Source organism: Antennarius striatus, chromosome 22, assembly GCF_040054535.1.
Source record: "Antennarius striatus isolate MH-2024 chromosome 22, ASM4005453v1, whole genome shotgun sequence".
Taxonomy (NCBI): Eukaryota; Metazoa; Chordata; class Actinopteri; order Lophiiformes; family Antennariidae; genus Antennarius; species Antennarius striatus.
Window position 1 is genome coordinate 13,223,108 of NC_090797.1, and position 12,039 is coordinate 13,235,146.

Below are 12,039 nucleotides of genomic sequence, written 5' to 3' on the forward strand. Positions count from 1 at the left end.
ACTAAAGTCAAATTCAAGGATCATCTCGTGGGCAGAAAAATTCAGCTTCTAGTCAAGAAGTTAACAGGATGTGGCTGAACGGTATCAGTACAGCTGGATAGTAAAACCTGCAATCAATTACGGATAGTTGATTTATTGCTATTTAAATATATGTGCTCATAGTGAAGAGTGAAAACCTTCAAAAACAAAGCAAAAATTGGCAACACGTAAGAAAACAGAAGAAGAAGAAGCTTTTATTGGTCATCTTACGATTATTCAATGGAATTTTTAGGTTAGTTGGAGAGTTGTTCCTGAGCCGCTGCCATCACCCACCAACATCACCTAATGTTTCTTAGATGCATGTTTTTCCTGATGTTGGGGGGGAATCGGAGTACCTGGAGAAAACCCATTCAGACACGGAGACAACACGCAAGCTCTACATAGACAGGTCTATGTGCTAACCGCTATGCCACCTAAAATGAAGAACTTGGCCCGTACGGGGCTTGAACCCGTGACCTTGGCGTTATTAGCACCACGCTCTAACCAGCTGAGCTAACCGGCCTTGTTGACGAAGAAATGCTATTAGAATTCTGACGTCTTCCTTCAGAAGAGCAGGTTTCTATACAGGAGATGGTTCTCGATGGCCTCACACACGGATCTGAAGTTGACCTCTGACCTAACAAGTGAGGAAAACAAAAACTCTAACTAGGGTTGGCTAATTACTCTCACCGTCCCATCAGGACAGCCCCTATATTGGAACAACACAGCGATTGATGGTTTATAGACGGTTTTACGGCACTGGAGCAGCTTTTTTGGCTCTCTGCCACCCATGAATTAAACCTCTGTCAGAAAGCCCCTTCCATGTGCAATTACATGCCATTTGCCACATGGGGTCTGAGGGGGGGGGCAGCTCATAGCCAGCCTGAATAATTACTCTAGAAGTTGTAAAATGCAACATTTCACCTTCAGGCTGGCCTGCGTCAGCCCGTCGTCCCGGTGAGCTACTGCACCTCACAGGTTTCCATCTCGGGATGAGCATCGGCCGCCGTCGCCACCGGACATGCAGATGGGGAGCAGCTCGTCATCCGTTATCCGGACGTGTGGACGGAGCCACGGGACATCAAAGTTCCACTTTATGTCTTTTATGCGGATTTTTTCTCCTGCTTCTTCTGTTTCCGTTGTTAACGTAACTTAAGGTCACATTTGCAACACCTATTTCTGTTTCTGTGATTGTGACATTTAACGGGGGTTCATTTATTAGTTTCTGCCACTCTGGGTCAATAATAACAAAATAAATGGTGTTCCGAACACAGACTCGTAGATGTCTCCACTTTTGATGAAATCTGATGTTGTTTCTTTTATTCAGCTGTAGGAGGTTATGTGATGTGTGTGTGTGTGTGTGTGTGTGTGTGTGTGTGTGTGTGTGTGTGTGTGTGTGTGTGTGTGTGTGTGTGTGTGTGTGTGTGTGTGTGTTTGTGAGCAGTAATAAAGCTCAGAGGGATTTGGTTTTCAATTAACTTTTGCACAAAAATTGGCGCTCAGGGCCAAATTTGAGTTTGAGGCTTACCCAGAAGATGTCATGTGTTTAGGATTCTTTACGATGGTGCAGTGATGGCCATGATGTTTGTAGCCCAGGAGGTGAATACTGTGATCCACGCTGGATTTGAACCGACCACCCTCAGGTAGTCAAGTCTCCACTGACTGAGCTACCACCACAACCAACTTCATGACCCACAAAATTGTAGAATTAATTAGTATTTAAACTTTTTTGCTTTGCTAACATTGTTGATTATCAAACTATTTATAGATTTGAGCTGCCAGGCTAGAATAGCAGGACTTGATGTGACCCGAGACGCTCTGTTCTCACCTTTGCAGCAGCCTAAAGGCTCAAAGCCACTGCTGAAATAATCACAGAAAAAAAATATCCGCTTAAAAACCAGCTATCATTAAAACTCAAAGATAATTTTCAGGTAGTTCAGTCAGAAATACAGTATGTTCCTCTAGCCTTTCAAAAGAAGGAAGGTCAGATCAATTAAAAACAAACAATCAGAGCAAGCATCTCACAGCCACACATTAATATATATATATATATATATATATATATATATATATATATATATATATATATATATATATATATATATATATTACAATTTTTAAAAAAAATTATTTACTTTTATTTTTAATGCCAAACTTGAGAAGATACTGACTACAACAAATTAATTAATCCATTATTATTGTAAGAGAACTACATTCAGGAGGATTTCTGAGAACTAACTAGGCTCCTGAATAGAATACAAATAAATTGAATGTGATTTTGGTCTTGCACCAGTTAAGTGCAGGAACCTTACATAGATAAGTATTAAATCGATTCCACATTAAGGGAGATGAAGACGTGATCCATGCCCTGCAACGGTTCAGTCCACAAAGCAGGATACATGAAGAAGGCATGGCTGAAACCTTAGGACAGAATTTTACCTCTAAATAATCCCTCCTGCCTCCAACAAAACATGTGTGCCCATTTTGGGTTCATGTGGACACCACTAATGTGAGTATTTCTAGTTAATTCAAGTCAGACTATTACAATGATAAACTGCTGAAATGATACGGGAGATAGTTTACTGTGTAAGATACCAACATCTCTCAAAAATAAAGACAAACTGCCCCCAGGATAAATTAATTTGATTCTATTAATCTAGCAGGAAATGCGATTATAATGATTTTGGGTTCATTAAATCATATTTTATTAAGATTAAGAGTTTGGCTCAGTGAAGGGTGAAGGACATGTGAGGACGAGGGGGACGCTGCTTGCTCTCACTTTATAAACCTCTGTTGGTTGGTAATTAGTATGTCTTAGATGTTCACAGTTTGGCAGCCGTACAGTTGTGAATCTACCCACAGAGTGAAATCTCTCAACCCAGCGCTGCTGTCTGAGTTTGGGTTTGGTGCCAAATGAGATTGATAACAGCCTAAATAAAGACGGATCGACCGCTGTTTCATTTCAAGAGCACTGAGCACCCACTATAGGCTGAGTCATCTGTCCTCACTAACAGCACGATCGATCTTCGCTTGTCAAAAGTACGGTTACTATGAGAGTAAAGGATAGAGGACACCGCGGTGGAGGTGTGGAGGTCACAGCATCACATCCAGGCCAGCCACCAGCCGCTTCGGAGGATACCCGACAAATGAAAAGCATCCTTTGTAAAGAGGACGGATCCACTTCAGATTCCAAAGGAATTCCACCCAAAGGCGTCGAGCCATTATTGGTCTTATAATGTTTTATAAGTTTTGCATTTATGTGTGTTCTGGTTAGTAAAGCCAGAACTATTAAATGTTATGAAAACCATGTTTTTTGGAAAATTAAGTCTTAACAGAGCCTTCTGACAATTTTGGAAAAAAAAAAAAAAAAAAATTTGTGGGAAAAAATCTGGAAAAAATTTGCATGCAAAATGCAGATGTATGCTATTTTATTGTGGTTTTTCCAGGGCAAAAAAAAAAAAAATCAAGTTTATGAGGTAGAAGTCCCAAAACCCTGAAAGGCCAAGAGTGTCAAATATGATATACTTGGTTTTAAAAGGTTTAGAGTAGGAGTAGTAATTCCTGTTAATTACACTCTGTAGTGACACTTCAGTCAAGACAAGGATAAAACAAGGAACGCTGGTGGATCGAATATATTAATGCTGGCTTTACTTGAGGTCTTACCAAAAAAAAAAAGCCTCATTTGAGACATTTTCTTGCCCGTTTTTACAATTTATCTCAATTTGGTGCGGTCTTAATGGAATGTGTGTGTTATGCTTTTGTCAAACTTACACAGCTTTCTCTAGAGCTGCTTGATTTATGCACTTGTCACTTTAAATGCTAATGAGACGCTTCCCGCCCCATTAGGCCGGCTTCATCCTGGACGTGTACACACACACACACACACACACAGACACACACACACACAAGAAAAAAAACACAGGATAATTATTTTTAAATTGTCTTTAGGGTTTTGGTCCAGTCCTGCACAATTCAGTCCGTACAGAAGCAGCTTCACAGGAAATATTTAGCACACAACTTTCCATCAAAAACAGCTATCCACTCAGATGATGTCCTATTGTGTTGTGGGTGGATATACTCATGCATAGAGCAGTGTTATGCAAATGAGTCTGCAATAAATATACAATTTGGAGCCGTCTCTGAATTGCACATGAACCGCACGCGAAAGAGTCACAGGCTTAACTCTTGTCTCAGCTTTTGGTTTGGTTGATGTTCAACGTGGAACGTGGGGAGAACATGCAGACGAAGCTCCGGCCACAGGTCCTCAGGTCTTCATCTTCCACATCGTGGCGTAGAAAATTATAGGGCCGACTATTAACCTAAGAACAATTTGACCTGTTGATTGCTTACTTTTTCAAGTTTTAAAAATAGCTGCTGCGTGGGTAATTACAGCACAATGTCAGATTTTTAACATGGCCCCCTGCATATTACTCTGACCCTTCAGCTGTCACAGCGATCAAATTACATGAAGTTGACGATGAAGGCCGCCGCTTCAGGGAAAGGTGGAAAATGAAATATTTTTTCACTGAAAGCTAAAATAACTGTCTATCTTATTTGCCATGAGAGTGTTTCCTCGCTCATATTAATACTGTTAATACTTATACATGCTAGTACGTATGACAAGCTCTCGGAGGGCGATCGTGTTAAAAACTGAACAAACTCAAATCCAGGCTGAATGTGGAGGTTTATGATGTGAGTTTTCTCAGCAGGAGAACCACACTGCAATGGAATTATTATTTTTTTCCATCTGAATACATCAAGACATATTTGGTAACTTCATTCTTTGTTGCCTATAAATGAACATGTTATATAACAATATTTATGTGCATTTTTGATTGTTTTAAATATTGTCGTTGGGGACTGTGGAATACATTAAAAAAAAAAAAAAATCAGATATTTAATTGTCCTTGTTTCGGTGTCACACACTGAACATGTCTGAGGATCTTGATGCTTGCAGACTTCTTAAAGAATCTGTTCTCCATTATGTATGAAGCATCTCTTGTTTCCCTGAGCTCCCAGGAGCCGATGAGGGATTGACAAGGGGGTTACGAGCTAGCACCAGGCCTCTCAGAAGCCCCCCCCTGTCTGGAGGCTCCACAATAACTGCTGCTAATACCCCCCCAAGGGTGGCTGGATGAGTGAGAGAACGGGGTTAGGTTTCACAGCCCCTCTGGTCCTGTCTGGGTCACCGGTGTTGGGCTGTATGTACCCCAACATGCACAGCTTGATAAATCAACATTGTGTCCTATCGACCTTGTTAAAACTTGGTAGTCTAGACAGAGGTGAGTTGTTTAACACAGCATGTGCTCACACACCAACTAAAATGTATTAAGCATAGGTTACCCCTTTAATAATGTAACAAGGGAGCTTTTTGAAGGTCTGGTGTGTGTAATTTAACCATCCGATAAGGTATTTTTGGATGTCCTGCAGTTATCATTCACACAAACCTCCATCTGAAGAACACATCTAATTCTCTCAGAAAATAAGAAATTTATGAGCATGAATAATGGATATCTATGGCCTTTGATCACATGAGAGGTAAGAAATTCTATTTCACAGCTCTGTGATGTTGTAAAAGAATGTTTTTCACCATGCCGAAAGAGATGGACGGTGAATTTAGACCCAGAAAGTCTGTCAGCAGACAGTCATTCAGAGCGACATCCAAGTTCGAAGATGTTTCATTGTCACGCTGTCACAATTTCTTGGAAAAAAAAAAAAACCCCACAAGGCTGCAGACACATGGTGTGCTTTTTTTCTGTTTGTGATGGATTCCTGATCAGTTGTAAGGATTGGCTTTGAGGTGTTCTTCCAGTTCAGCAGACAAATCTTCATTTAAAATGTCAGCAGCCACAGTAATAATCCATCAAAGAGAAACCAACCGAAATCACACGGAGACCTCTCAACAGAATGTCAAGGATATCCATGAGGTCATACATTTAGTCTTGGATGCTCATACTTACACTTTTTTAGGTTTTAGGTGTGATATATTTTTTAAAGACTTTAATGCTATTTTCTTTGAGTAATCTCTTAACCATCATAAATCGGTTACAAGACGTTTTATATGATTTTCTCCATACAGAAGTATTTACTTCATTATTGTTGTGGGTTGAATATTAAGCCAGATGGACCTCAAAGCTGGCACACTTGACTTGTGGGCTTGGATGGACGCCCAGTTTAACCCCATCAATTACATTTTACTGATTCAACTTCTTCCCCAGAGTCTCTGTTCTGTTTCTTCACAGGTTTTCTCAGGTCTCCCCCTCATCTCTCCATCTGTTGTGGACCTGCTCCTCTACTGTCTCCAGCATCATCATCATCTACCTATTGGCTGGGGTCCTGCTCGCTCTCCTTTTCTGTAACCATCTTTTCTGGCAACTATCCTCCAGGAGTAGGGGTCTGCTTAAGGTTTCTGCCTGTTAAAAGGAAGATTTTCTTCACCAATGTTTGGTCCTGGAGAGTTTTGTTGGGTTACTGTTGGTTTGAGGGATTAGTTTAGACCAGTCATATATGTAAGGTGCCATGTGATGACTTTTGTTAGACTTAGTGGTATATATATGAAATGTAATTGATTGATTTGACCAAACGCTAGTTTTAGCTTACAGACATGAACACAGTGAGAATTGGTATTGAGGTGAAACCATTCTATAGGGTTTTTGGTGGAGAGAATGGTGGAGTCCAGCTAAGAATAGAGGAGGCTGAAGGATGAGGTGGATGGCGTGTGGGTGGTAAAGGAATGAGTGGAGAGCTGGCACAGGACAGCAAAATACAGGGATTCCAATTGAAGGGAGATGTCACTGGAGAAAAGCCATATTGCCCGTCTGCTTAGTTCAGTGGGGGTAAGAGAGACATGGGTTCAGGGAATGGAGAACAGTGGCAGAGTTTTGGCATGGATTGCCACATCCTCCTGCAAAGGGAAAAGGGTTGGTAGCCTAAGGCAACCATGACCAGGACATAGATGTTAAGTTAGTGAGTGAGTTCTATGAAGGGTCCAACCAAGGCAACAGAGAGCTCAGGGGTGGTGGGGGGTGGTGACACAAGCAAGGCAGTTTCTACATCTTGATTAGCCAGCTCTGTCCACCCAGTTTGACAAAAAAGTCTGTCCAGTTTGATGTGCGAAAAGATTTCATACAGCGTGGACAGTCTTATAGAAGTGGTCTACTATGGTTGATATAGTGATGTTACATCAGATAATGGTAGATGACTGAAGAGATCCATGGTGATCCGTGGCAAGGGAAAACCAGTTGGGGCTCTTTTATAAAAGAAAACACCTTGTACATGTATGAAACACCAAGAAGGGAATATAAAACAGGAACCCTGAAGATTTTTTAAACCAATGCTGGCCAACCTAAATCATGTTTTTATGGCAGACATCTCCAAGAGGACTATCATGCTCTTGTGTGACGATTCCACCTCCACAAAATGCAAAAGCAGCTTTACAGACATTTATTGTAGGTCTAGAAGGTGGGTGTTTGTGTGGTATCTGTACAGTTTTCCAAACATCAAGTTAAGGAGAAAGACGATGAGCATTGTCAGGTTGTGTTGTCATGGAGACCATCTGAGAGTGCAATATCCAGAGCTAATTTCTGGCAAAGAAATGGGAATGAAGGATGCTACTTTTCATTTAAGTTACAGCCCATGCTTTTCATCCCTGGCTCAGAATTTGAACTACTGATGCATTCAGGGCTCAACCGACATCTGCGTTTCCCTTTCAAAGCAGTAATGACTACTGCTGAATGCCCATGTGAACAATAATGAGGGGACGGCTACTTTGACAAACCCTTTGACGAAAATAAACACAAATGAGATGCTTTTCGAGTGAGAGACGTTTATTTGGACATTTCTGGCCAATGTGAACCACAAAAGCAGATATAGGGTTTCATGGCAAAAGGAAATGAATCCACTTTGAACCAAATTTATGCCAACATCAACATTCTGGCAACAGTATCTGTTGGTAGTTTTATACTCCAGAAATGGATATCTAATTACTTTTACTGAGGAGGTTCTATTCAAAATTGACCATATGTTTGTTGGTTGGCTTTAAGCAGGATTACACAACTATAGAACAGATTCCCCTGTAATTTTGTGGAAGGATAAATGGACCGCATTTAGTTTTTGGTGTGGATCAGGGTGAATGAGTGAATCTGTTGGGCCTTGAAAGGGGTATCTCTGCTCTATTCATCACGTGTCATCGAGTGGTGAAATAAATTCTTCCAAAACGCAGTTACTGTACAACTGAGACCACGGCATAGTATCAAATGCTCCAGATCAACAATGGTATTCATGGGATGGATGACCTTGTAAGTCAGTGCATCACAAAAGGCACATAGTGGAGATGAGATGCTGCAGAATGAATGGATTAAGCAGGTGGTTTGGTTTAAAGTTCATCTTATGGTTAGATTATTTTCTCGTTGGTATTTCTCTTGTGGTCAAAAAGATTCGTTACGCAATGAAGATGCTTTTTCTGGACAAATTTTTTTCTTATGAAACATCCCAAAAAAATTGTTTTTAATCTATCAAGCTGTGCATGCACATTATAAAATGAGTTTGAGTGGAAAAGGAGATTATGCTGAAGTAAGAACAGCTGACTGTGTGCATTCGTGCACTGTAAACAGCAAAATCCACAGTGGAAAGTGGACCTCCACCCAGGATGAACAGATTAAATGAGTGGGAGGGAACGGGGGTTTTAACAAAACATACAAAGGTTTTCATGGTAAACACAAATGTCAAAAAAGTGCGTGATATGTCCTACATCAGGATACTATTATTAAAGAACGGGCTCGCTTCAAACTGAAGCGGATTGCTTTAATGTCAATTTATCCAAAGATGGCTACACAGACCTATCATAGATAATTAAAATCAAACTTTGATTGGACAGGAGCTGTTCTGGGGAGTGATTAAGGGTAACTGTGTTTTAACGTAATTTAAGCTTAAATCTTAATCTTGAATCTATCAGGTTTAGAGATTTTATCTGCAACTAAACATAAACAGCATCCCCTAAAACTGGATCAGATAAAATATTGGTCCATAACAAGTTTGTCACTTGATTTACCTGCGACTGTCTAGAGCCAACATGGTTGGGAACACCTTTTCCAACGTTATCTCTGGGAGCAGGTTAAAAAAAATGGATAAATAATGACAAAAATAGGCATTACATCTCCATATGGTAGCCCTTCATACTGATACATAGAACAATCATCAGAAGAACAACCCAAACAGGAAAGATTAAATGTGAGCTTCTCGTACCATCATTACAGATTCATGTTCTTCCGTTTGAACTGGTGGTCTGGTGCTGGTCATGGTGCAAACAGTGCATATGAATGTGTGTTTACCATTTCACCAACAACAACATCCCACCACCTGTGTCTCTCCTCTGACGTGATGAAGAAAAAACAGGAATACACAAAGCAGGTAACAAATATTATGAAACTGTGTAAAACATCTACCTGCTAAAAAGGTAGAAGATCTCCATTTAAATGGACCAGCTTACCAATCACCACAAAGTTTCCTCTGTGATGGTTTATCGTTGGAAAACAAATATGCAGATGAAAATCTGTCAAAATGTATGCAGTAAAACGCATTTTGTATGCAAAAAAGGAGCAGGAAAAAAAAAATCTTAGAAACCAATGTGTAGATAGAGTGAAGAAACAGAGGATTGTGCTGGCCTGATACAGACCCACATTCCCAGAAGGCTTAAGGGTGTGAAAAGTCATCTGGCAAAGAGCATGGCTCCCCTTACTGCCAATGTCTTATCATTTCAGTTTGGCTCAGTCGCCAACATCGCTGTCCTGGTCTCCGATGACCCAAAGGAAGTGGAAGCTGAGCGCCAGCAGGGCAGTGCCCAAAAGGTCACCCAGAGCAGTCAGGTAAGGAATGGTAAAGCTGTCTGGATCCTTGCCACTCCGCCACATAGCATGTACCATCCAGTCTGCTATACATAACAAAAGTAGCACCTAGAAGAGAAGGAAAAGGATCAGTGTTAATGTAAACCAGCTGAATTAAATGTCAGCTGAAGTGAAAAGTTCATGTTTTCACTTGTTTTCACGGAAAGGCAATACCGTCATTCATGCTAAAGTAGAGGATGAGAAGCTTTATAAAAAAGTGCGACACAATGTTTCTCCTTGGTTAATATGAGATGACAAGCTAAAAAAATAGAGCTGAAATTTATTTCTGAATATTTATGATAATAAAAACGGTTATAAAATGCGATTTGTTTTCAATGACAATTAAAGACAACATCGAAACAATGCATGACAGCATTCAACAGACACATGTAAAAATTCATGTATTGAGCAGGAAGAATTCTTAATGCAAAGGAGAATCTAAAATTCAATTCTGTAAAAGATACCACTGTAAAAAAAAAAAAAAATAGAGAGCGAGAGATGAAAATCCCAACGGTAAATAAGTATATAGATGTAGAGTCAATGCTGGGATAGCAATGCCTGAAGCTAGGGTTTCTTGTGAAAAAAGTTTAGTTTATAGTAACAGGTTAAGGAAAGACTGAGTCCCGTTCTGTGTTAACACAGCAGGTCTTTGTGTTAGCCCTTGTCAGTCTGCAAGCTTTAAAGCTTGTGGGTCATTTACAAGTAATAGAACTTGCCGTCCAATCAGATTATCTGGGAGGAAAAGAAAGAAATCAAAAGTGTTAGCCATGCTGGTCTAGAATGGATTTAATGCCGCTGCTAGTCATGAGAGCACAAATGTCTTTATGTATATCTAAGTAACCGTTGATTTTATTTTTATTCTATTTTACTCTAACATGACTCCAAATAGCATGACGGGACAGCATGCTGTCATTCTGTTGAGCATTTCAAAAGGTTTCGATGCACTACAATTCACCCCAAACAACAAAACAAACAAACTGAATGAATGACGTGGAAATCCAGTTTGCAATTATGGGATTAAAAAAAATCAGCCTCACGCAATTTAATTTTCCATCAGTGTCGGTGCTTAGTGCTCATCAAGTCCCACCATGCTACGAGACTGAACTTAGTAAACATGTCTGCTGAATATTAGGATTCCAACACTGTAACATTTGTGAATGACTGCAATGATGATGTCAGAATTCAGCCCTAAAGCGACACTGTGTTAAGTCTGACTTCACAAAGCCCGGGTTATCGAGGTTTGAGAGAAAACAGGCATTTCAAAATGGCGTAAACACTTAAACTGTAGAGAGAACAGAGAGGAGAAGATGTAATAGACAGAGCAGCAGACCGAGAGACGAGCTAAGAGTGTAATTCATTATTCAAGTTTCCACACATATTGTGAAGAGCACAGAGAGAAAACGAGAAGTCTATTAAAAGATAAGGACAAGTCCATAATTTAAGGGGAATGAGCTGTCCACAATTGGCAGTGCAAAGATTAGAAAAACAAAAAAAAGCTATGCAGACAGTGAAAGATGATTGAGGTAGCAGGGGAAATGATTACGATAAAATATAATTTTGTGAATTGAAAAACACATTTAAGGAGGAGCTGCGACAACATGCCGACAGAGTCACTTGTGTCTGATTGTTTTCTAATGGAATGAGTAATCCGAGTGAACAACATCATCCTGCTTTCCTACCCAATAATCTTCAGAGGTCACATGATCTAAGTGTCTCACAAGCAAAACAAGCTCCAGGGCCCCAACGGTCCCCAGGAAACAGTCGTGGCTTTTTCCTTTTGTCCATTATAACTGGACGGCTCAGCTGGACGTCTGATCACTTGTTGCCGTGGTTACTTTTGTGTCATTGATTGCTTTCAGAATGTCAACAGTACTCGATCATCTTTAAGTGCATGGCTTTCCATCAAGGATTACACATTGTTCTTTTAACCAAATGGTCGAATTTATGAAGAATGAAAGGGACAAATATGAGTGTCTACACACTCATCGTCCCATTCCCCCAGCTCTGCATGTCTCTTTAATCATCTGGGTGGTGAGATGAACGATGCAAACAGAATACGGTTGTCTAATTTTGTGAGATGGCCACAAACAAAATTGCTACTAACTTAGTTTAATGTCCAAATTATGCAGGGTTTTGGAAA

At 40.2% G+C, this 12,039-nt stretch overlaps 1 protein-coding gene and 1 non-coding gene across 2 annotated transcripts in view; both read right to left on the reverse strand.

Moving 5' to 3' along the window:
• Positions 1 to 467: 467 nt before the first annotated feature.
• Positions 468 to 541, reverse strand: trnai-aau (transfer RNA isoleucine (anticodon AAU)). The gene has a single exon. It is a non-coding gene; the product is annotated as a tRNA-Ile (tRNA).
• A 7,289-nt stretch (positions 542 to 7,830) lies between these two features.
• Positions 7,831 to 12,039, reverse strand: part of slc41a2b (solute carrier family 41 member 2b) — a 29,602-nt gene continuing 25,393 nt past the window's right edge. Inside the window, exon 11 of the mRNA XM_068307317.1 lies at positions 7,831 to 9,968. Within this exon, the coding sequence (XP_068163418.1) occupies positions 9,783 to 9,968 (186 nt within the window). The 3' untranslated portion in view covers positions 7,831 to 9,782. The remainder of the gene's footprint in view (positions 9,969 to 12,039) is intronic.